This window comes from Lissotriton vulgaris, chromosome 9 (assembly GCF_964263255.1).
Source record: "Lissotriton vulgaris chromosome 9, aLisVul1.2, whole genome shotgun sequence".
Classification (NCBI taxonomy): domain Eukaryota; kingdom Metazoa; phylum Chordata; class Amphibia; order Caudata; family Salamandridae; genus Lissotriton; species Lissotriton vulgaris.
Genome location: NC_141697.1, coordinates 472,096,282 through 472,122,086, shown reverse-complemented (window position 1 = coordinate 472,122,086; position 25,805 = coordinate 472,096,282). Strand labels below are relative to the sequence as shown.

General features: G+C 46.7%; 2 protein-coding genes across 5 annotated transcripts in view; one reads left to right on the top strand and one right to left on the bottom strand.

Moving 5' to 3' along the window:
• BRF1 (BRF1 general transcription factor IIIB subunit) overlaps positions 1-25,805 on the top strand; it is a 1,205,829-nt gene that overhangs the window by 619,806 nt on the left and 560,218 nt on the right. The window lies entirely within an intron of this gene.
• On the bottom strand, positions 17,120-25,456 carry BTBD6 (BTB domain containing 6). Of its 3 annotated transcripts, XM_086937920.1 has the most exons (5): positions 25,366-25,456; positions 22,941-23,199; positions 19,864-19,954; positions 19,535-19,653; positions 17,120-18,474 (listed from the first exon to the last, which is right to left on the bottom strand). In XM_086937920.1, the coding sequence occupies exons 2-5, from the start codon at positions 23,120-23,122 to the stop codon at positions 17,442-17,444; spliced, it is 1,425 nt and encodes a 474-aa protein (XP_086794046.1). In that variant the 5' UTR covers positions 23,123-23,199; positions 25,366-25,456; the 3' UTR covers positions 17,120-17,441. The 3 variants fall into 3 exon arrangements, with proteins under 3 accessions (XP_086794046.1, XP_086794047.1, XP_086794045.1); XM_086937921.1 differs by lacking the exon at positions 22,941-23,199 and having other exon boundaries at positions 25,366-25,451; XM_086937919.1 differs by lacking the exon at positions 25,366-25,456 and having other exon boundaries at positions 22,941-23,900.

Below are 25,805 nucleotides of genomic sequence, written 5' to 3'. Positions count from 1 at the left end.
AAGGGCAGACGTGTATTGCTGGAAAAGCAGGGCAGTATGGTTAAAAAAGAATCAGGCAAAGCATTGATAAATATGGTTTTCTGATTGATGCCTCATACAGCAGGTTCATCACCTTAAAGAATATCCTTCCAGGTGTCGGACTAGTCCCGAAAACCTTTCCTCATCAGTCGGGCCATTGCCACTGGTTGGTGCCATGCGACGTCGGTCGCAACTCCAGTCGGACATCGGAGTGAGTCAGGCAACATACAGTGCACTGGCATCCGCTCCCATTTATTCTGCTCCGCATTGATGTGGGTCTGGTCTGGGGTGGGGTGGGGGGTGCTTTACTCATGAAATGACTAGGAATTTTGACAGTTACCAAATCCAATGTCCTGAAGAACATCAAGGAACTTGAGACACTGAGCTATTTTTGGCCAAGGCATGCAGGCATACGCGCCAAGGCGATCTCCGTCACACTGGGCAGGACTGTCGCCAAAAGATCTTCTGATAAAAAGCAAATAATAAGTGCCGTAGACAGGAGAAATCCTAGTCTTCTTTGAGGAAACTATCCTGCTCCAGGGACCCTTCAGTCTTGATTGACGACGTTCATTGACGCTGCATTCTACCTCGTAGACAAAGAAAATCTCCCTTCGCGGAACTTCTTCAAAGAGCTCAGAGATTCTCCCGTATGGAAGAATTGCTGTGCTAAGAATCATATACCCTTGCCACGGACGATGAGGATTAGGGCTCTTCAGACATGGTGATTCGGAGAGTGATAACTTTTATATTTGAGAGTCTCACTTTTGTGGCTTTCTTTTTTTTCTTCTTTACAATCCCCTATGCGAAGTACAGATAAAACGATTCCTAACGCGCAGATTTTCCCCACCGGGTGATTGCAATTAAATATATTAAAATAGGCAATTGATTGACACTTGCCAATCGCTGTAGCGATAACTCAAATAATGCACTATGTCTGTTAATAAATGACCAACTTCTGATGGATACTTATAACACGGATACCTCACTGTGAGAATACTCGCAGGAGCCAGACTGCATCTGAAGATTTTTAAACAATAGGTCTTGTGCACTGCCAGGTGGTGCCACATGGCTCCATGGTGACCCTGTACCAGATTGGCGATGATTGAGGTGGGCTGTTTAAGGTGCCACCCATCTACGTTCGCAGCAGTACATTTTCTTTTGCACTTTCAACATGGATACTGTGCTTGGATCTCAACTTGTACGTCTTCCGACATATACATTTCTCTGACCAAGTCCCAGGGAAAATATTTTTCCTGAAAACTACAGGATTCAATCAATGCTGTGACTGCAGGAAGGAGATGTCAGTTACAGACTCTCTGTGGTGCCTGGGATCTGGTCACAGCTCAGTCATTTGAAAAGTATGCCTGGATGTGCATGAAGGCGTACTTTTTGGAGAGCAAAGTGCAGTGTCTTTGAACATAAGATGAGGTTGTGTTAGAAATTGCTGTTTCTCCAGGTTGTTGGGCGAGGCTGGTCTTGTGCTAAATCTCGGTCTCTCTTGTACCCTAAATCTCAGTCCAGTTCAAAGTCCTCAGAGGAGTCAAACTCCGAAGCACATCACAAGTGCAAGAAGTCAAGGTAAAATTCGAGCCCCTTCTCACCAGTCAAAGTCAGGCAAGAAGCCACATAGTCGGCACTCCAGACTCGCTTACGCTGGAGCCCTTCAACGGTGGCGACAGCCTCTGCTTCACCCATCACCGGACTTATCCTGATGGCTGTCCTGACATTCTATTTCCCCCAGAATCCATGCCAGACCCTTTCCGTATCGATGCCAGTGCAGACTCTGTCAGCATCTGCACCGGGCTAATGCCGGTCTCTGAGCTTAAAACTGTCTGCCAGCGTCAGACCTAGGTTGCGCTACAAAATGACTGAGGCTCAGCTAGCCAGGATTGAACCTGCCTCCCAGCCTATTCAACTCAGATTTGGATGCAGCCTAAGGCTTATAACATGTTCCTCATAAAGTTGATTACAACGAGGAGAGTGACAAATTGATCCCTCCTCACTACAATGACGAAGGACTTTATTTGCAAGTACAGAAGGCAGGTAGGTTGAATCCTTCTCCAGAGACGACTTGATTTGCCAACTGGTCCACCAGTGGAGGAAAGTGCTTCCTTCGTAGTTGTGGTGTGCAAAGCATTGGAAGTCCTCGACGTACTGCTGCCTACTGTCGAGAATAAATCATATTTATTGATACATTTCATCCAGCCAGAATGCCTCTGCTAAGCTCCCTTTGCCTTTTAATGAAACACTCGCACACGCTGTTATAGCCACTTAGATGAAACCCTGCTCTGCCTCTCCAGTCAGTCAGCCTAACCCCACACTACACAGATCTGCCTATTGTGACCAAACATTCCATACACAACAATCAACACCAGAAAGCCTAGCGGTACAAGTTTCGACCTGTAAAGTGAATACTAACGCTTTCCTAACAACCCTTCCGATTGAGAATCTTGAGTGCATTGATGCATTTGGGAAAAGGATGTTTTCTTAAGCCCGCCTAGCCATTAGCTCAATAAATGTAGGCTCCATGCTGGGCAGTTACACCAATGAATTGTGGGATATGGTTAGCAACATCATGCCGGCTGTCCCAGAAGGCCAATGGGTAGCTTTTGCCCAAACCGTTCAGGGAGGACAGGATGCAGCGAAGTGCGTGCTGGTCTTAATACTACTGACTTTGTGGGTTGTGCCATGAGCCCTTGCACAGGTTTTGACATGTTTTTCATGCTGGCCAATCGATCACTCTTCTAGTATTCTTGCTCCGTCTCACCCCTCGAAAGAGGAGTAGATACTCCATTGCTTGAACCCTTGTGCTTTTATGTCAATTGTACCTTGGACCATCGAGTGGACAGTGAACTACTTGTGGGATTCTTTGGGGGATAAGAAAGGGTAAGGTTTTTTAGAAAAGGACCATATTTAGGTCAATAGTCCTCTCTATGAAGAACTGCTACTCATTGGCCAAGAAGCAGCCATCAGAAGGCCCGAGGGCTCATTCGATCAGAGCCAAGGCTGCTACCACTGCTTTGGCACATGGAGTACCTGTCATGGACATCTGTCAGGCTCCAATGTGTGTATCAGTTCACATGTTCAAAAAGCACTACTGCCTTGATAGTCCCATCTGGCAGGAGAGGCAATTTGCCCATTTGGCCCTACAGGAGATTTTGGTGTGAGCCATTCCACTGACCCTTTACCTTGAAACTTACTGCTTTAGGATTTTTTCACTAGGTGATCAATCTTCAGTTAGAAGTAGCCTTCAGAAGAACAAGTTACTTACCTTTGGTAATGATCTTTCAGGTGAATACTCTTTATAGACAGCAGATTCTGGACCACTCTTGCATATCCCAGTTTTGTGGAATGGTATATGTTTCCATACATAAAAGGTTCCAATCTAGAGTTCTATTCAGAGTCATATCTGATCAGTTATTGAGCGCCGTTCCCCAGGTCGCAAACAGTCAAGAAATTAACTGATATCTGCACACAGGAGTGGTGCTTATACGCAGTTCCGATGTTACTTCCCAGACAAGAGTAAGCCGACAACTGCTGGTGCACCGGAGCAGTGTAAAAAATACAGAGCCAGTCTGTAGCCTGGTGCTTTGTACAAGATGACGAATCTGCAGTTAGTATATCCACCAGAAAGAGCATTACAGAAGGTAAGTAACTTGTTCTTCTTGTAAATACACTACCTAACCACAGACTCCATACCACCCTTCTGTCTCCACTTACTCTGGAATGTAAATCTGGGCTTTCTAAAAAGATTCTCATTTAGAATTCAGCACATTCTCAATAGTATTTTGTCTCCGCTGATTCGCATCTGAGGCTGCACAAAAAGAACAATGCAGAAACTGATGTCAGTGCTCGGGGGGTATGCCTGTCGCTTCCAAAGCAGTGTGGGGTTGCCGTGAAATTGCGTGGTGCGTGTGAGATTTAAACAGTCCTTTGCACACATAGAAATCAAACTAAACAGTATGTTTCATCTAAACACATCAAGACAAAATTTGTTGTAGAATTCTTTGTTCTTTCTATGTATATTAGTTCAGAGAACAGCCAGCCGACACGCGTTTAGTCAGAAAAACAGTGGTCTCCGACTCTTCAGGGCCAAGTCTTGGTAGACAGTACGTGTACTCCCTGCACCAGTGATAATTCCAACCCGGTCGGGTTCAGAAAAAATGGGTAATAGTAAGTAAAATGTCAAGAAAGTATTCCACACTGCAAGTGGATGCTACAATTAGTGTGGACGGGATAACTGTGAAAGTAGAAAAATCATCACCCACGTCGGATTAGTGCAGTGATGAACACAAAAATTGACAGTAACTTTGATAAGTGTTACGAAGCTCAAAAAGCCAATACGGGGTGAGAAGGAAAGGATAATTCCTATTATATCTAGACTTCCAGGACTGCAAAATGTCCAAAGTCGGTCTCTTAGTGACACGTGTGAGTGTCTCCCAATACCGTTGAAGCAGCTTAAACCCCGTATTGCCTTTTTGAGCTTCGTAACACTTACCAGAGTTACCGTCAATTTTAGTGTTTACCACTGCACTAATCCGACGTGGGTGCCAGTTTTGCTACTTTCACCGTTATCCCGTCCACACTAATTGTAGCATCCATTTGCAGTGTTGAATACTTTCTTGACATTTTACTTACTATTACCCATTTTTTCTGAACCCGACCGGGTTGGAATTATCACTGGTGCAGGGAGTACACGTATCTTCTACCAAGTCTTGGCCCTGAAGAGTCGGAGCCCACTGTTTCTCTGACGAAACACCAATAAGCGCCCAAGAAACATCTTAATCCTGGCTGGGTTTAAAAACCAGCATTTGCAATGCAATAGGTCTCGTATTTATGAGAGTTTGAACTATTGACATTGCAAATAACAATGTCTTCTATTTTTGTTTTTAAAACGTAAATAAAAGGCATTATCATTTTCAATGCCAATAGCTTAAACTTGGGTAAATGAGAGACCTATTGCAAGGTTTTTTACAATACTGATGTTGTTTCGAAGGCATAACATTTGGTGGCCAGAATGTTTCAACATTTTGCTATTTCTAGGCCTGCTCCTTCCTTTTTCAGCTCCTGCGTGGGATTTGTCTCTGGGTTTTAAAGCCTTTAAACCTTTAACCACAGTGGATTTCATATTTCTATCATACAAGGATCTGTTCTTTGTGGCTATCACCTCTACTTGAATGTTTGGGGAACTGTCTCCTTTACTAGGTCATCATTCTCTCTACACTTTCTTGGATGATGCATTGGTACATAAATTAGAGCCTGCATTTCTTCCTAAAATTAATTTTAAGTTTTTACTCTTCATAGGAAATGGTTATTCAGGCATTCTTTGTTTCTCCTTCCGAGGAAGAGCATATGTTGAATTTATTGGATATTAAGAGTGCTCTTTTTGTTTATCTTGACGGATCCAGCGGATTCAGATTGACAGATCTTTAACACTTTTGATCTGCCAGGAAGAGGTAACAAACATTGGCATAGCCAATAGATCTCGCGGTTGGGACAGTATTTAGTTATGCAGCACAATATCCTTGGTGCAACACCATCAACTGTTGCATGGCTAAACACTTATACGGTCCCAAAGGCGAGAACTATTGGCTATGCCAATGCTTGTTAGTTTCTGTAACTGTTATACCTAAAAAGAAATTATATCATCATAGCACACACGTTATTGCCATAAGTATCCATTATTAAATTAGGTGGGTTTCCCGAGCGTGAATAACTTGGACAGATATACTTTATATGCCAAATATGGCTAAATTTTGTATTTTGCTTAATGGTTCATGAATCTAGCCTATGAAGCAGGAACAAGATCGCAGTGCAAGATTCTCGTATAGGCAGAGCCTTGCTGCTTAGTACATTTGAGTAAACAGCAGAGGTACCTATTGCACAGGTATCTGACCAGAAGCTTACAATTTATAATCAGAAAGACTTTAGACTTATATATTTTGGTCTATTGACTTCGAAGCGAGCATCTTGTTTTTGCTAAAACTGAGCTAGGTTTTAGCATTTAGTCTTTCAAATTAATAAATTACTAAACTCTAGGAACATTTTAAAAATTTGGCTGGGCTTTTGCTGCCTCGTGGTCATAGCCTTCTACATGTTAAACTGTTTCCGTTTTACGATCCGCCATGACAGGCTCCATTACAGTTGGGAAATTACTGGAATGTTGACAGCAGCAGTCAGCCGCACAGGGTGACCGTGTGCATTCAGTTAGAGGTCTTGTAAACGGGAGGGCACACTCGAGTCTGAACGACTGGTAGAGATATTGGGGTGTTTAATTCCAACCTGTGGATGGTTTTTCTTGCGTGTAATGAAATGAGTTGTATTCCGAGTATAAATATGGATATCTGGCAAGTATGGAATGAGCCGCAGAAAAGCTGTGCGTTTTCAGTGGAGCTACTTTTCTCTTCTTCGTTATTCTGCGATGTACATCCCTCTTATATATGACACATATGTTGCAGGGCCTGTTGTGGCCAAGAAGTAGGCCCAGTTCCATGTGAGTGTTCTGCCAGTGGTGGACGGGCTGTAGAATGCAGTACTGGGAAAGCCTACAACCGCTCCTCAATACTGTTCCAGACTCAGCATCTTAAGCCAGACCACCAAAAGGGTGAACAAGTCTAAAAGGCAAAATTAAGCCATTAAATATTTTTTTATCTCTTCCTGAATAATGGTATCTTGGATTGCCTGTTTAACATCTGTCCATTTGGGTGGAGAACAACAGATGAGCAGCAGAGACAAGTAATACTGCGGTGGTATACCAGTAAATGATCATTGCGCAAGTCAAGATCGAGTTGCATTGAAGCCTCTAGTACTTGGAGTTAGGAAACATTCCTAACCTGTGCCAAGTCGAGCTCGTGTGGGAGCGTTCAAGAATTTAATTTCTTTATAGATTGTATCACATGATGCAGTGTTAAATCCCTGTTGCCGCTGAGCATTTCTCACTTCTCTACCCTTAATCTTGTTTAAATGTACGCCAGGATAATTGATGTATTATTCCTATCTTTGACCATGCCTTACTCCGAACACCTTCACTTCCAGATCCACATCGACCCCAAGACCACACTCAGAGGCACCCTCCTCTACAGACCACCAGGACCACGCGCAAAATTCAGTGAAGACATCACGGACTTCATCTCTCCACACGCGCTCCCCTCCAAAGACTATATTCTTCTGGGAGACCTCAACTTTCACCTTGAAAAGATAAACGACCACAACACCGCCACCCTCGTGGACAACCTCGCCAACCTCGGACTTAAACAACTAGTCACTTCCCCCACCCACATCGCAGGTCACACTCTCGACCCCATCTTCACATCTAGCAATCATGTCTCCTTCAGCCACACTACGGATCTCCTCTGGACTGACCACAGCTGCGTTCACTTCACCTACAACAAGCCAAAACCCATCAACCACTCCCAACCTACCCTGCAAAGAAACTGGAACAAAATCACCACGGACCAAATCTCCGCATCGCTCCTTCGAAACTCCCCAGCCCTCTCTTCTAACGCCAACTAAGCCGCCACCAACCTCACCCTATGGTTATCCAACACCGCCGACACCTTAGCACCACTGAAAAAACGTCAAAGCAAACCTGGCAACAAGAAAGCCTCATGGTTCAACGATGATCTCAAGAAGTCCAAGAAACTCTGCCGCTCCCTTGAAAAGGCCTGGAAAAAAGACCCAACCACCAGCACCAAGAACGCCTTCAAAAGCGCCACCCGCACTCACCACCAACTGATCCGGAAAGCCAAGAAAACAGCATTCAAGGATCGACTCGACAACAACGCCCACAACAGCAAGGAACTTTTCAACATCGTCAAGGAATTCTCCAATCCATCGGCCAACTCCAACGACATCACCCCCTCTCAAACCCTCTGCGACTCCCTAGCCTCTTTTTTCCACAACAAGATTGCAGACATCCACAACAGCTTTGACAACCAACTCGGAAACCAACCCACCCCACCATCTGCTGACCATCTTCCCCCCGTGAACACCCTTAACGCCTGGAACCCAATCTCCACTGAGGACACCATCCGCCTGATGAATTCCATCCACTCAGGATCCCCCACAGACCCATGCCCTCACCACATCTTCAACAAAGCAGACTCCGTCATAGCACCGCACCTCCGAGACGTCATCAACTGCTCCTTCAACTCCGCTACCTTCCCAGAAGACTGGAAACACGCTGAACTCACCGCCCATCTGAAAAAACCAACAGCGGACCCCACCGAACTCAAAAATTACCGCCCCATCTCGCTTCTTCCATTCCCGGCCAAAGTCATCGAGAAAGCTGTCAACAACCAGCTCGCCGCTTTCCTCGAAGCCAACAAATCCCTCGACTCCTCACAATCTGGCTTCTGAGCAAAACACAGCACTGAGACCGCCCTCATCGCAGCAACAGACGACATTCGAACTCTACTGGACAATGGTGACACAGTCGCCCTCATCCTCCTCGACCTCTCCGCAGCATTCGACACAGTCTGCCACAGCACCCTGTTACAACGCCTCAATAACATCGGAATCCAAGGAAAAGCACTTGAATGGATCACCTCGTTCCTCACCGGAAGAACCCAGAGAGTCCGCCTTCCTCCATTCAAGTCCGAGGCCTCTGAAGTCATCTGCGGCGTACCTCAAGGATCCTCACTCAGTCCCACCCTCTTCAACGTATACATGAGCCCCCTCGCGGCCATCGCACGCCAACACAACCTCAACATCATCTCTTACGCGGACGACACTCAACTGATCCTTTCTCTCACCAATGACCCCAGCACCGCCAAAACTAACCTACACGAAGGAATGAAAGAAGTTGCCGAATGGATGAAACAAAGCCGTCTAAAACTGAACTCAGACAAAACAGAAGTCCTCATCTTAGGTACATCCCCCTCTGCATGGGACGACTCCTGGTGGCCGGAAGCCCTCGGAAAAGCACCCATCCCGACAGACCACGCTCGGAACCTTGGAGTCATCCTGGATTCTTCACTCTCAATGAACAGACAAGTCAGCGCCGTATCCTCTTCCTGCTTCAACATTCTTCGCATGCTCAGAAAAACATTTCGCTGGATCCCCTCCGAAACAAGAAAAACAGTCACCCACGCTCTGGTCACAAGCCGACTAGACTACGGAAACACCCTCTACGCAGGTACTACCGCAAAACTCCAGAAGAAACTCCAACGAATCCAAAACGCCTCAGCCAGGCTCATATTAGACATCCCACGCAACGAACACATCTCTGGTCACCTTAAAGACCTCCACTGGCTACCCGTCAATAAGAGGATCACTTTCCGACTGCTTACCCACGCACACAAATCACTCTACGACATCGGACCAGATTGCCTCAACTCTCGACTGTCCTTCTACACCCCTTCCCGCCAACTACGTTCTTCCAGCCAAGCCCTCGCCACTGTACCTCGCATCAACAAGACCACCATGGGAGGCAGATCCTTTTCATACCTAGCTGCTAAAACATGGAACTCACTCCCCGCTTACCTTCGCCTCACCCAGAACCACCTAGCGTTCAGAAAGCAGCTTAAAACGTGGATATTTGACAAATAATCCTCCTCCCCTTCCTAAGCGCCTTGAAACCCTCTGGGTATGTAGTGCGCTATACAAATTTTATGACTTGACTTGACTTGACTTGCTTTTGTGCTCCGTAGCCTGGCATAAGGGCCCCCGGGAAGTTAGCCTGTTTCTCCTACACTTTTGTAAACCTCCATCAGGGTAGTCAACTCTACTTCCAATCTTTGCCTTTTGGCCTCAGACTGGGTTCTCACTGTTCTTTCTCAACTCCTCTCTGGGTCATTCATTTTGCTCTCCATAAGAACGTTTAAATCTTAGTGGCGTGATTACTTTGCTCTCCCTATCTTTGCATAGTCTCATTCGGGGACAGTCCATTTACTCTCAGTGAAGTCTCCTTCAGGGGCAGGCAATTGGCTCTCCATTCCCTCATGTAAGTCTTATTCAGGGACGTTGTTTGCTTTCCCTATTGTCTCAAGTCTCCTTCAGCGGCAGTAATTCTGCCCTAATCCCTCTGCCGACTACTCAAATTGGCTGCCCTCTGTAGCTGCAAGAGCATTTTAAACTGTGTAACTCTCCTCGAACTGTGTGGCTGGAAGAGCAGGACTGGTGTGGAAGGAATGGCAGCAGTGGTGAGCTAGATTACTTCATGCTTTGATGCATTGGGAGTTTGACTAAAACTTGATTCTGGTGTGAGTTCAGACTAGAGCAACAGCGTAGGGCGAAAAGGTACATTGTAGTTCTGCACAAATGTGCCATAGTCCATTTGGATGCAGGCTTCACCGTAATAATAATGGTGAACTTAAAAGTTGCATAATTGTTGTCAAAAGGGCTCCCATAAATGAAGCCAGGCAGAACTTTGCTATCACTGTCTATCCTTTCATTACAATGGCGTCTGTATTCCAGTGCATAGCGGCATTCAATACATAAAGACATTACACTTTAGGCCTAGAAAGTTGTCAGAAGCAGTGTGCATCAAGAGCATCATGACTTTAGAAAACAGGATAACATAGAAAAGGAACTATTCATTAGCTGTACTTTTTTTTAGCAAATATCAAGTGTCCAGCAGTCTGTGTAACCTATAACATTATTAAATAGCGTTTAGTGCCTGCAAGAGGTTGCTGAACTGCAGACGGACACCAGTGTGTATAGGCAGTAGGAGTGGATCTATGTCTTTGGAGGTCTGGGGAAGAGCACACCCAGGAGGGCTGAAATGGTCTCTTAGAGCCATATTATACTTTCCCTGCTCTTAGAAAACTACCCAATCCAGTGCCTTACTTGCAGAAGGTCTCCACTTGGCATCTCCTTCCCAGCAGATGCAGTGTGCTCCCTCCTCCCAAAGACAAAATCTGCCAGTCAGTCACATACTGCATGGTGCCTTTAAACTTGCTCACATCTATCCCCTTTCCCGGCCCACGTGATCAGTTTTTACTGTTCTTACCCTTTGCAGTCACCTCACAAAGATGAAAAGCTGAGCCGTCCCACATACGGATTCGAACAGGAAGCATCCAGATAAAACAGTTCCTGACGGAGGGGGTAATAGCAGCCTAAACTCTCTTATCAGACCAAACACCTTATGTTGTCGTTAATTCTTTACTTACCTAACCCTGCAAAAGAGTTCCTGCAGCCATATTTTTTCTGGTCATTTGCAAGTTGGACAGTGGTTTCAGGAAACCACAAATACAACCTGCAACTAAAAACGCTTTCATTGCTGGGACTCCATTTTGGCAGTACCAAATTTATAACATGGCATTTAGTCGTGTTATGTGGTACGGTGAATGCTTTATGAACAATTTTCAGCCGTCACACTGTGGAATTAACTCCCTGAATAACTTCCTGCTCTCCATCAGGAACAACTTGCTTTCAGACGCAATATTAAGAAAGTCTTCTGATGTATTGGTAGCTTGAGCGGGCTACCGTGGTTTTTTTCTGCTCTCTATCCAACACTGATGCCTCATTTAGTACTGTGCACATTTTGGTTTAAAGCCAAACCACAGCCAGTATTAGTGCCCCTTTCCACAAGTCTAGTTCTCTTTGGCTTCTACGATTGACGTGGACTTCCTGCGCATTTGTGTTAGTGGCTATTGACTGCCGAGGCAGATTGAGTACCTACTGCGGACATTTTGGATTAATTGATGGTACTTTTGGCTAAAACGCCATGTAAGCTAGAATTGCCCGGGCCCCTCTGGCAGGTGGAAGGGCCGCAAATAAAGAGTGAAGAGTTACAAGTGAGATATGGCGCCAAAGGGCTTCAGAGACGTGTATTGAAATGGCAGAAGTGGAAGACTTAACGACATAGCGTGCCTCCTAGGGCGAGGACAGTAAGGTTTATTAAGATTGCATCGGAAACGAGCAAGCCAAACTGACTCCACTTCAAACCACATACTCTGGAAAGATCACAACCAATAGTAGACATCGCTAGTAAACAACTGCCAGGGAAGCCGTATCGGGCATACAGATATAAAAAGTTGTGAACCAAGTAAACAGACAGACAACACGTTTTTAAAAACATATTGTAGTGGCAGCCAGCAAGACATCCTCTAACCACTAATTTTCAAATCACTGTTCGAGGAGTTGCATTACGTTTTACTAGCATTGCCTTCGTTTGCGAAAGCACCATTGCTGATGACAGGAACACAAGGCTTATTTACAAGCCTCTTGCGCAGCTGGGGTGTCACTTTTAATATGGGAAAAAGTGACGCACTGGCGGGGTTGCGCAACAGGCTTGTAAGTAAGCTCCACAGTGTAAAGTATCCAACATTCTTATTACCTACTGTGTGGTTTACTGCTCAGAAAGCTGAATGAATTTTACCTTAAAGAGATTTATTATTTACGACTCTTAGCTATCTGCGTATTTGACCGTTCGCGCAAAGGCCATCTCTTTGGTATAGCAGTTACTATCTTGTAAAGTGACAAGCTATCTTTGTTAATGTGAGCAAATCTTGGCCCTCCAGCAGCCATTGGAACGTCAGGCAAAAACCTGCATAGGGTAAGGGAACAATGTGGTATAGTAAAACACCACAGCTGTGGTACAATATTGGATATGGAAGCCTGTAAAGTTTTTGTGGATGAGAGGAGGAAAGCAGGTGAATGATGATGTAGGAGACCGTTCCTCCCACTTTACATGCCAGAGCTCAAGCCTACCTCCCTGTCTGCATATTTATTAAATGGCATTAGGGTGATTGCAGCAAGTGTCCCAGTAATGTTTACTGTTAAAATTCAATAGAATTGAAACTTTTAGAGCATCAGAGTGATGTGCTTATCGACCAGGCTTAAATTAATCAAATGTCACTGCACGTTGATGTCACACACAGTGCTCCTGACTGTTCATTAAGCAGGAAAATTTCGACAGAAGGGGTCAGATAAATGCATTGAGGTAACGTCCCAGTGCTCACACATGCATGGCCGCATGGTAAAGCACGCCCTGCCCAATGAAGACAGGCGATAAACTGTTGTCGAAACTTAAATCTGGAGTACAGGTTATAGTAGGAAAGTCTCCTTGTTTGTCTGTCCAGATTGTCGACGCTAATGAGTAGAGATTCGTGCTACAGACTCCGCTATGTGTCTAAACTGTAGGCAGCCTGGCATCGGAGACTGGCATGTGATTCTGCTGCCACTCTTGGACAACTGTGCAATGAAAAGAGAATTGGGAAGAACTCGAGAAGCTAAACCATGATTTGGGGGACAAAACAAAATGTCGATTGCAAATCAAGATCTGAAGTGAGAAATTGACATCTCTGAAAACACAAGCATTCTCAATGATATCAGTACAACAGAAACTTAACATCTCTCACGCAGTCAGACGGCTCTGGCTGCTAGGTAGGAGTACACACATTTAACGTAAGTACCTGCTTATGCGCCATTTTGTTTCTGACAGATTGAAAGAGGCTACACTCTTGCAGAAGTTGAACCCTGAAATTGATGGACAGAGGAAAGCACAAATATAAATGTAACAGTAGTTGTTACTCATACGGAGCAAATGATAGTATCTTTGCCTTTTTTGTAATCCGGTATCCTGTCTGTTTATAGAACGATTAAGCAGGTTCAGCCGTTTTGTAAATTCTATGAAAAAACACAAATACTGCAAAATCCATTCAATCTCCTGCAGTCTATGACAGATGATTCTTATCTTGTGCATGGCTATGCCATGAATGAAGTTTTTATTGAGCGCCGATATACCCTGAGTTGTCCTAGCGCTTTTCACAACGTTAAGAGAAGAGTCAACCCAAGAACAGCCAGCCGTTTATTTTTTTCTCCTAACACCGGGCGATCCTGCCTTGCCAACTTGTCTGCTCAAAGTAATCCAAGAACGAATGGCTGGCAGAGACCCTTGATTATGGAGCTCTCGGAGTGATATAGAGCACCTTAAAGATGCCATATTTCCGTACTGGAAGTCAGTGTAGTGAGTGTAGGTGATGTTTTATGGACTTACAAGCTGGAATGTTCAGAAATAGACAAAAAAAACACAACTCACGCCCTTGTCACCAGCAAGCCGGACTACCAGAACAGCCTATATGCAGGAACCACCAAGCAACTCACCCGAGGACTGCAAACCGTCGACTTGGCACCCAGACCAATCCGCCCATGCAGAACACACACTACTCCTCAGAACTTCACAGGTTTCCAATACACAAACATGCATAGTTCAAACTTCTAACTCACATATTTAAAGCTCTACACCACACAAGCCCTGCCTACATGAACAATGACATCACTTTTCACTAACGCCCCCAGACACATCTTCTCTGCATCCCACAAATATACAGAAAACAGATCCAGAGGCCAGACCTTCTCATACATCAATCCTAAAGCGTGGAACAACTTTCCAGTACATATCCGAACCTACTCTTTCTGAGCTCATCAAGAAGCTTAAGACTAAGCTTTTCGAATAACCGCTGCCCTAGGCCAGGAACATGTGCTTTTAAAACCCTCGAGGTTGATGGTGCGCTTTACAAATGCATGCAACATTAGTTTCCCAACTGCATTCTGAACTATCTGCAGCCTGTTGATCAGATTGTCAGGAAGACCCTGTAGTAGAGTTGGTATAACCGAGAGGAAACAAGAGCCTGTTTAACTTTTACAAGAGGATAGTGGGAGAGTATTTTTTAGTACTCTAACCGCATCGCTGCTGCGGCGGCTTTTCCCGCTGTGTGCGGCAATTTTGAAAAAGCTGCGTTACATGACTAGCTCAGCTCGTCATCAGCATAGCAGCGCCGTAGCTGATGACGAGCTGAGCTCGTCATCAGCAGCGAAGAGGTTAAGAACAAAGAAAAAAGTAGGCATGATTTAAGTGATTTGTGAAGTAAAGGCACGTTTGTTGTCCAACAGCACAGCCAAGTTTCTAGCAGACCATACTGGGATAGACATCTCACTTTTCCAAAATCTGTTATAGAAGGAAATGAACCATGCCTTACCCAAAAGAGCATTCTTACCTGTTTCACTACTCCCGACAAAGAAAATTTGATCAATATTATCAATAGTATCCACTCAGGATCCCCTAATGATGTGTGCCCTTTAGCTAAAATTAAAGACATCATGAATAACGATCTTATTGATCAAATTAGACACTTGATCACCCTGTCCTTCCAAGAATGCTACGTTCCAGAGGCTTGGAAGACAGCACAAGTTATCCCTCTCAAAAAAAACCCTAATATCCCGGTTACCCAATATCAGAATCTCAGACCCATCTCCCTCTTGCCACAATGTGCTAAAATTATAGAAAAAATAGTCAACAAACAACTTATGGCTTTTCTAGAAGAAGGAAACCTACTTCATTCCACACAATCAGGTTTTAGACCAGGATACTCCACGGAGTCCGCGGTTCTTTACTCCACGGAGTGTATTCGCAAGATGGTAGATGAGGGGGAGACAGCTGCACTTGTCATGCTAGACTTAAGTGCAGCTTTCGATACTGTGCTACATGACACTTTGCTGTCCCGACTATCGGACATTGGAGTGAGGGATCATGCTCTTGCCTGGCTTAAATCTTTTCTCTCCAAAAGATCATTCCAAATACATTGCCCGCCCTTCAAGTCATCTTCTCGCGACGTCAGCTATGGGGTTCCACAGGGCTCTAGTTTGAGCCCTACCTTATTCAACATCTATATGGAACCCCTAGCTCGAGTCGTAGAGAACTTTGGGGTGGGCATTGTCAGCTATGCTGATGACACCCAGCTCATGTTCAAGCTCACTCCAGATAGCGAGAAATTTGCCACAAATTTCTCTAGCTGCATGGCTGCGGTCGCAACCTGGATGGACAATAACTGCCTCCGTTTAAATGGTGACAAAACGGAGGTACTAGTGGTAGGGAACAAAAACTCAATATGGTCCCAGGCTTGGTGGCCTACCACACTGGGTGAGTACCCCCACCCAGTCGAAAAAGTTAAAAACCTAGGGATAATGATTGACTCGGATTTGTCGGGAAAATCACAAGTCAATAAAACAATAGGCAAATGTATGGGCACGTTAAAAATCTTGCGAAAAACTATCGATCTGATTCCCATTGAAGCAAGGAAAACTTTAGTGCATGCACTAATAACACCCCACCTGGATTACGGAAACGTTCTCCTATTAGGTGTGAACCAAAAACAACTGCACCAGCTTCAATGCCTTCAAAATGCTGCCGCCCGCATGGTACTGGGTCTACCAAAAAGATCATCCGCCTCAGCAGCTTTGTATAAGCTACATTGGCTCCCAGTTAAAGAAAGAATTAGATTCAAGAGTCTCTGCTATGCCCATAAAATTGCACATAACAAAGTCCCTACCTATTTGAGAAATCTTCTCACTATCCATCGTCCTACCAGAAATCTCAGATCCTCGGGTATGTCACAATTTAAACTTCCCCGGATCTACAGAGCAAAACTGGGTGGCCGCTCCTTTCGATTCCTTGGAGCAAAACATTGGAATGCCCTCCCAGTTCATCTGAGAATGGAACCGTCAGAAACCCTTTTTAGGGCTAAACTTAAAACTCATCTTTTCCCCCATTAGCATTTTTCTGTACTCTGCTCCGGTGGGCCGTAGGGAGTTTTGTCAGCAATCAGCGCGGGGATACACAGCTGTGCAGCCATGCGCTTTACAAAACGCTTTATTATTATTATTATTTTTTTTTTTTTAACAAGCCATCATCTGGCTGACCAAAATAAGGGTCGAGTGCCAAAAAATACCTCTGTTCCTCCCCCTTGAGTGCCAAAAAATACCTCTGTTCCTCCCCCTTTAGTTTAAGGTTCTTGTGGCACATCCACTCTTCCACTGTAGATATACAGCTTGTTGAAGTAAAGTTGAGGAGTGGCAGTCTTTCAAAATGGAGACATTAATGCGTGTTCTGTCTGCATCAGATGCGATGTTGAGCACAAATTATATGACTAGTTCCTCTAGTGGAGCCACAAAAAATGTTAGTGTAGCACCTTCTTAGATGAAGTGCTGTTTCCTTGCAAAAACTCCATTTTAGATTGGCTTGTTAACATAAGGCCTTAATGCTGAGAGAACATTAGTGCTTGCTTCCTTTCATCAAATTAATACGACCACCAAGACATAACTTCACTAACTAAAATGGAAATCCTACAAAATGACCAGCAGTGACCAAATGCACAGGTTTATGAGCAAAAAAAAGTTTTCTCTTTCATAAGCTGCTCACTGAAAATTCTGAGAGTCAGCTGCATTTAGTTTCATGTACAAGTTATTTATATACAAAATAAATGCACGTTGCGTGCAGCTTTAACATTCCACCATGTGGTGCAAATTCAATAATTAAGTGAAATAGCTTACAAATAAATAAAATAAGATTAGGTTCTAGGGCATTCCTTCACTGTAGTGGACAGCTACACAGTGTAACATTCCATACTGCCTAAGAGTGCTTTAAAACAAAGTCCCTCTAATGTGCTTCGCAGTAATGAAATGCAGTCCGGTGAAATGCGTCATGCATAGAAAATGAGTTCCGGGATCTGTCCTCCTTGTACCCCTGTGCCATTGGTACTGTCGGAAGAGCACTGAAACTGGAATGTCACTTTACCACACTGCACCTCCGTCATGCCCTCCTGCCCAAAATAGCTGAGTTCATTGCCATCCAAGATGGCGCTCACATTGTAGAACGTGTCCTGCTCCACCTGCACCGGATGCTCGAACCAGACCGAGAACGTGTTACTCGAGCCATCCGAAATAAATTTGGTCAGGTTCTGTGCAAGTACGGCCCCTTGCCGCTTCAGTTCTATCTTCACACTATACTCCGCTTTACCACAGCTTGAGCCATATAGTCCCAGTCCCGCTATAAATATCCTTTTATCTACGGCAAATTGGATGCTGTCACAGCGGCCTCGGTACCGCCATTGGTTACTGCGGTAGGCCGACGACTGAAATCTGTGACATCGCTGAGGCACCAGTCCTTTTCTTTTTATGAGCGGGAACTCCAGCTGGGGTTTGTTGGCGGCAGTGTACCACAAGAAGATGTTGTGGGTTTCTTCCAGGGTTAGGATATCCGATTGAGCTGCCCCATCGGCAAACTCCTCCAAGGTCATGGTTGGAATCCGTACCAAATATAAAGATTTCCCCAGTACGTTCCTCTTGTTCCTTGATGTAACTGGCAACCCTTGTCTCTTACATTCCGCATCCGCCCAGTTCAGGACGGCCTCAAACACTACAACCTCTTTTGTGTTCAGTGTTTCCCGGGTAACTATGATCTCCAGGGTCGGTAGGTCTATTTCACAGAAGCCTTCAGATTTTAGCGCCAGTTCTGCCTGCGCATCAATGACTTCCCAACATCGCTGGGTCAACTCCGGCTCCTCGAAAAGTCTGCTCTGGGACAGCAGCACACAAGCATTCTTAGCCTCCAAACTAGTCTCCAGGAAGTTGACGCAGGCTTTGGCAAGGGCAGGCACGATGTACTTCTTGGCTGCATACAGAGTTGCGAGCACAGTGTCTGCTTCCAGGTCAATCTCGTCGCTGTACATGTACCTAGGAAAGAAACACATGTTAATTACATTTTTTTTATACTGTCAATCCACCAGAAAGGTTTCTCTTTACATTGAAATAAACTGACGACTGGATCACAAACTTCTATTAACAAGCACTATATACAAGCATATCAAAAACAGTGTCTGGAACCAATACATGCGATTACGCGTTGACCATGTTGGTAGTAATGGTTGCAACTAGGTTAATGGGTGCATAGAAGATGTAGAAGGGGGAGAATATAAGTGAATAGAAGTAGGGCGCAAAGAAGATGACAGAGCGCCAAGATGATCAGGCAAGGTGAAAATTAGACTTGTAATTTGGGTGGTGGAAGTAAGGTATGTGGGCGGGGGAGGCACAAGGAAAAAAGGGGATGGTGCAAGTGTCAAGGAGCTGGTGGGTTCCCAGATTAAGTGCCTTCTGAATGCTACAAGTTTTTAGCAAATAAGGGGGGAGGAGGGGTACCCAGGCTTGAGTTGTGGATAGTGAGGAGGTGGTTGGGAGAGACTAGGAGCACGAAAAGCTATGTGCACAGGGACTGTAGGGTTCACAGTACAGAAGGAGATGATAGGTTCCATCTTCAAATTAAGTATTAAAAGCCATCAAGGGCAGCACAAGATAATTAGGAAGAAAATAATACACTTATTAGATCATGTGTCTAATAAGGTTTAAATAATAGAGCGTTTGGACTGTATTGTGTTTACTAAGATCGTAGTCTTATTAAATGAAATGGTTTACTCAAAGCCTAATTTTAGGCTGGGTTAGCCCACGGCCAATAGTCTTTTCACGCAACACAGATTTGTTCATATTTCCTAATTAGCCATCATGGGTTTTTGTTTAATATTAAAAAAAAGCCTTGCTGCAGTAGTAAACGTGATCTGCTTGCATTTTTAAATGCCAAAGCCATTAGGGTAAGCTTGCACGGTTCACTGACTGTGAAACCATTTGAAACTATCAGAGCTGCAGGAGGGCTCGGTCTGCGCCATAAATACTGTATATAAAATAATACATATTTCATGAGCTCTTCCTTTGTGCTCGCTGCAAGACTAGAATGACCACTTACTTTAATAGGATTAGAAAGGCCGCAGGTTCGACGTCTGGTATGTGGATTTCGGACTTGACTTCCGCAAGATCGCCATAAAACATAGCGTAGAAAACCGAGCTTCCAACCGCCAACACATACTACAAAACACAAATGAAGACAAAATTGATGTTGGTCAAAGGAATCTAAGTCTTAAAATCTACAGGCGCATATGTATTCACGAAAAATGTAATGCAACAACACTGCTTTAAACTGGTACTTGGGTACACTACAACACAATTTAAAAATCACACAAGTGCTACTAATACTAAACATATTACAAGTATTCCTAGCACTCAAGCTTCACAAACCTTGTGCGCAGGAACTTTCTTGGACGCCCCAGGGGGTCCCACGATAAAATGAACGTCGGCCATCAGTTCGTTGTTGAACATCAGTGCATTCCTAGAAAAGAACAAAATTCTGTTAAATGTGCACTTCACTCGTGAACAAAAAAAAACTGATTTCCAGCCCAAGCCCCTTTCCATCAGGTTAATAGTGTCCGATATATATCAAGCACACTCATTAAAACGATTCCCCAGCCTTTACCCAACACACAAACACGGGTTTTAGTCATGGCTGTGTGGAAACCAGGTAACTGTCCAAGGTGGCCTCGTATTAACTAAACTGAACCGTGCTCGCGACATACAGGTGCATCCTCACGTGCAACTGGTGGACATTTTGTTAGCACCCGACCGCGCCTCCCAGAATCTTTCAGCGGCGAATGCCCGGGCTCCATTGATACCGGAGCTTGGCACCGCCTGGGAGGGACGTGGGCACGTTTCTTTCTGGGTGTGTGCAGGCTCGCCCCTCGGAATCTATTCCCGGCTGCACACCAGCCATTCGTGCTGTGGGTGTGGTAACGTGATGCAATCAGTTTGTCCATAACAAGGGCCGGCTGCTCTCTAGCTTGATGAGTAATGGAGGGCGTGGCTCTATTGGTTAGATTTCACAGACCAATCAGGAATGCTGTAGCAGTCCGGATCGGTGTGTTTTTACTGACTGCTCTTAAAGTCTGCTGATGACAGTGTGTTTTCGTCTCGTTTGTAGCCCTTTATAGACTTCTGGTCATTTATTGACCTTCAGGTATATCACTCTAGTCATTCATTGACCTTCAGGAGTTCAAATATTAGATCTGACAGAGCCAGGAGTCAGTGATGTACTTTGCACCAATGTAGGTGATGTTTTCGATTTCTGAAACACCTGCAGAGGTGCTGCACAGGGAGCTGCCGGGCCGTTTGACATGGGGGGAAATGATTTGCATGAAAAGGCCCTGGGGGGGGGGGGGGGCGCATCATAGAGTTACCCGGCATCCCAAGCGTACTAGCATTTTACTGGAACACATCAGTCTATCCTATAGAGCACAGTACTTTCCGAACTTTAAAAAAACAACGCCCCCTCTCAGAGTTCACATAGGTTGAGTATATACGCTAAAGCAATACATGGAAAAACATAATTGGCGGAAAGGGCTGAAGGAGGTAGTTGTGCAGGAACGCCCGCCCGCCCGCCTTCCTGTCACTGATAGTCTGTCAACTAAATGCCAACAAACAAAGTGACATGTGCCTGCACCACACAACGAATGGCATGTATTTATTTCCAGCTCTTCATTGCATTGACATAAGTCAAATGAAGATTCCAACGCATGCACCAGCTAAAGAGTTTTTTGTACACTGGCCTAGTGTCGCGAAAGGAAAACACCACTTTTTAAAGTATATCAAAAGCCCAAACCATAATGAAGGATGTAACCATGTATACGTTAGGGGGGGAACCTCTTCGTTCGGCAGTGTTTGTTGCTGTGGAGTTTCCCAACAAAGCCGTTGAAAAGTAACACGCAGGGCAGGACAGATGAGCAACAGGAATAAACCGCACTGGGTAAGGTGAGCTTTTATTTGGGGAGAAAAGATGTGAAGACCATACTGACACAGACTATCATCATAGCAGGCTTGTAAGGGAGCCCTCAACCTGGTTTCCTATGGAGAATCCATCAGTGGAGTGAGATGGGAGTTTGCCTGATCACCAGCATGGTCAGAAGACTCTACTGACAGCCGCTGGAGGGCCCGAATCCTGTAGCCTACTGCCAAGGGGTGTCGGGGGCCCCGAGGGTCAAACAGGAAGCACCCCACACAAGTCTGTTCTGTCCGACATGTGTGTGCACTGAACCCGCCTATCTGGTATGGGCACTGCTACTCACAAGGCTGGGCAGCTTCTTATCTGGCATGTACAGTAGGGTGGGGTGGGGTGGGAGAAGGGGCAAGGCTGGAACCGTCCCCTCCTTGCCGGCACAGGCAGCAGGTACAACTGCTCACTTGACAATGGGGTTTATATGCCATGCAGCTTTCTGGGTGGTAGCAGGGTACAACTGAAGAGGGTATGCTTTGTGATTATGTATATTTTTTTTACGAAAAACAATGGTCCTTGACACAGGGATAGAAGGGTATAATAATTATAGGCCACAATGTGCACTATAATGGCAAAAAAGTCCAGCCGGACTTGCAAAATTTATTCAATAATTCATATAACCAGTTGAAAAGAAGCAATAAAACAGTGGGACACAGTCCTGTATCCACAAAGCTTACACAGACTCAGGGACAATACAAACATATACAAATACATGTATATTATGCATAGGCATATGGTGTCTGCTGTGTGAAACTGACTTGTGTGGTGTGTCTTACTCGAGAGTGGAAAAGTATGAGTTAATCGGCTGGCTTGCACTACGAGTAGAACATAAATGTGGCGGGAAGGAAGTTATGGGATGGTGGAGTGCGACCCCTGGCTGGGGCGGCGGCGTGTCTCTGTTGCGTGTAAATCATATAGTATACTTTGATGGGCGCTGTAATATACTATCCAGCTATTCTGTGTGACACGTGACGTAACTAGTGTGGACAGCGCTATCTGTATGAACTTGGGACTCTGTTACTGGCCTCTATGTGGTAGGCCTCTCTGGGCTTGGCACCGGTTTCTCATGGATGGAGTGAGTAAAGCTGGGACAGGGCAGCCCAGCCATCGCCTTGTTTTGTGGATGGGAAAAGTGCGTGGTACTCAAACTAAAACTAGTGGCCTGCGCATCTCACTGTTCTTGCTGCGGTAGGTGCTGTATGTAAGGGAACTTGCATCTGCCGCTCCGGGGGGTGAAGCATTGCTGCCCCAGATCGGATGCCCACGCCGGGTGGCCCTTCATTTACTCTTTATCTCGGGCCCCTGGAAGCAACCAGCCTCCCATCCTATATGTATTTGGGCCCTGAAGCCTCTTATCTGATGTGTTTACTAAGATCTATCCTCCGGGATGGATGTTAGCACAGCCAGCCCTAAACTCCCCTGATGGGTGGTCAGTCTCATGACCTAGACCACTCAAGTAAAGTAACAAAGGGAGAGAGCGCTCTGAACTTACCTCTCCCTCAGGGTGGGATGGAAACACTGCCAGGTGCCGCCTTCTGGGTGGTTGTTATTGAGGTTGCTCTCAGGGGGCTGCGGCGGGGCGGCCTGCTGCAGGTGCAGGCAGTTCTTCTTGCTGTTGGCAGTGTTGTTGCTGTTGTCTAGCAGGGTGTGTGTCGGGTACAGTTCTGCAGCCATCTTCCCGGGCACGGGCTCAGAGCATGCCGCTGCCTTGGCGCCGGCACGCACGGTCCGCCGGGACTTCTTCAGGGTCTCTGGAAGCAGAAGGAGGAAAGTCAGACACTTCATGACCCGGCCATGGAGGCACCCCGGTGGCATCGGATGAACGCGTTCCCGGAGTAGCAGAGTCCGGCGCCGCGGCGGTCTCTGCCCCGGGTTCAGCCCAGAGTAGCCGCGCTCCTTGCCCGGGCCCCTGTACTCATTGATCAGGGCCCAGGAGTGGCCTCCGTGCCTGGCGCGTCTCCCCCACTGCTCCTGTGATGTGGGAGTGATGCCAGCGGGCACTGCTCCATCAGCAGGGCGGCGTTAAGAGCCTTCCTGCGGAATTAGTGGATGTCGAAAGGCTAATTACCGCTCTAACGGACTGTTCCCAGCAGCCTTCGGTCCCCGGGACAAGTTCTCAGAGTCGCATCCTGCACCCCTCGGCTTTCCTCGGAAGAACGGAGTTTGTTTTTAAACTGCCCGATGGGGGCCACTCCAGTGCAAGGGCCGCCTGCAGTGCCCCACTTTCCTGCTCCAGCACATCCCTCTGAGGTACCCAATCCCGAGCGCCAGAGCGAACCCCCCAAAACGTTTTTGCGTTCTAAAGTCGGTGCCAGGTCCTTGCTCCCCTCTGGTTCTGTCCTCTCCTGCAGCCCAGGACGATCCCCGTGCTCTGGAGCGCAGTCGCTTTGTTGTTGTGAGAAGTAGCCGTGATGGAGAGCCCTGAGCCCGGCTCTGGCGCCGCCTCTTCCCCGCCCCTTGTGTACGTGTGAGTCCCGCCCTGGCAATACAGCCCACTGCAGGGGCGTGGCTCCGCCTCACTGTGCCTGCCCCCTGGTACTGTGAACTCTGGAGCCCCTGAAGTGCCTTCCTCAGTGCCACCGGGGTACTACGTGGTGAATATGCCGTGCGCATCGGCATCTCGTTTGCCACGGCTCCTCTGCGATATCAACTGAAGTTTGCAGTCCCACTTCCTCCCTCAGTAGTACAACGTGCAGCCCCCCCCTGCTTTCCATCTCTACCTATCTGCACTGCGAACACACCGCCCAATCTGCCCCCGTCATCTCTTGTGTGACCTCTGAAGTCCCCTTTTCCACGTCTCATAAATGTTCTGCCCCTGCCCGCACACTACTTGGCACGTCTCGCTTTCTACCGTGTCTGGCTGCCTCTGTTTTGGTAGACTAACGCGGTACACACCCGTGCACTGTTGCACCCGTACGGCTGCGCCCTGGATGTTAACTTCTGCGTTCACTGTCCAGTGGATCGCAGTGTCTGGCCCTGTTATTGCTCCCTCTTCATTCTCACCTCTTTTCTGTCACACTTCGTACTCATTTCCTAGTAGCTTCTTCCCTCTATTTACACGGTCCCTTTCTCTCCCTCCCCCTCTCTTTAAGCAATCTTTCTTTCACTCTCTTTGCTCTTTCTGCTCTGTCTGTACTTCCGCAGAGCAGACCGTCCCGTATGAAGCACAGAAAGGACGGGGGTGGGGAAGCTCAAGTGGAAACAATACGTCTTTCTTAGTCCCCGTCAGGCTCCCTCCTCCTCAGTTTTCTCCTGCCAAGGGTTCAACGACGGAAACACAGTCCATCCGGATCGGAACAGAACTGAACCCTGAATGGGGAAGCGCAGCGGGGTGCACCTTTCTGTGGCTGCATGTGTGGGCGCAGGCGTTCGCTCCTCTCAGGCCTGAATGCACAGCAGGATTTAAGTACGGTGCAATTGTAGGGGCTGCATCTCACGCTGCTTCCTACAAGCACTCCCACTGCGTGGGAAATGTAAACAGAGCAAAGACGCGCAGCTACCGCTCCCCCACCCGCACACCTTCTTGAGCACCCTCATGCGGTGCACGGAGGATGGGTATTTTTTGAACGAAAATCTAAGGTCCAACGGGAAGACCTACCCGAGCAGCATCCGCTCCCCTGCCCCGCAGCTTGTGCATGAACCATGCATGCGTCTTGGCACTGCCATTGGTCAGGGATGAGAACCACTGCGGTGCAGTACCTCGTTCGAGGTAACCAGGGACAGATCAACAGCCAGTGCCTGGGAGGATACTGGTGCAACGCGCGGCACGCCAGTCAACCCGGCTGCGCTCAGGTTTGCGTAGGGTTTGTTGTCGTTGTGCCTACAGCTCGGCTTAACGCTCTCCCAGCTGAACAAGAGGACCCCAACTCAAGCCGCACGCCCCCGCCGCAGCGTCTATCATGGATCGCGGTACCTACCGGACGCTACCGGGCCTGCTCCCAGGGGATCGCGGCCGCTGAAGTTTGCAGTGCAGAGTCGTCCTCCGTCCAGTGGGAAGCCATGATTGTGGATCTGGCACGGAGGAGGCGGGGCCTATGTGCACATCCTGTTTCTGCTCTGCCTGTTATGCAGCGCGTGGCCTGTAGGGGGCGCTGACTCCCAATGGACCAGCGTCTGGAGCCGCAAAGCCTCTCTCCCCAGCTGCATCTGGCACGGAGCTTTGTTGCTGAGAGAAACGACGGGGAATGAAATTAGCTTTCCTGCTTAGAGGAACTACTGGGAAATATCCAAGCCTGCCTGCCCACAGCACGCGTCTGCGCAAACACCCTCTTTGTATTCCTGCATGGGAACATAGAGCTCCAGAAAGGAGCAAGGACACACAGACATTACCGCGGGGACAGCGTGTTAGCAAAAGGGT

Bases quoted from the DNA above. Each gene is read 5' to 3' on its own strand.
- BTBD6 (XM_086937919.1), bottom strand. From the start codon at position 23,263: ATGCCACCGGGGTGCCTCCATGGCCGGGTCATGAAGTGTCTGACTTTC. The intron at 19,955-22,940 runs GTAAGTTCAGAG...GTTCTTTTCTAG, and splicing joins CATCCCACCCTGAGGGAGAG to GAATGCACTGATGTTCAACA. The intron at 18,475-19,534 runs GTAAGTGGTCAT...TTTCTTTCCTAG, and splicing joins GCCTTTCTAATCCTATTAAA to GTACATGTACAGCGACGAGA.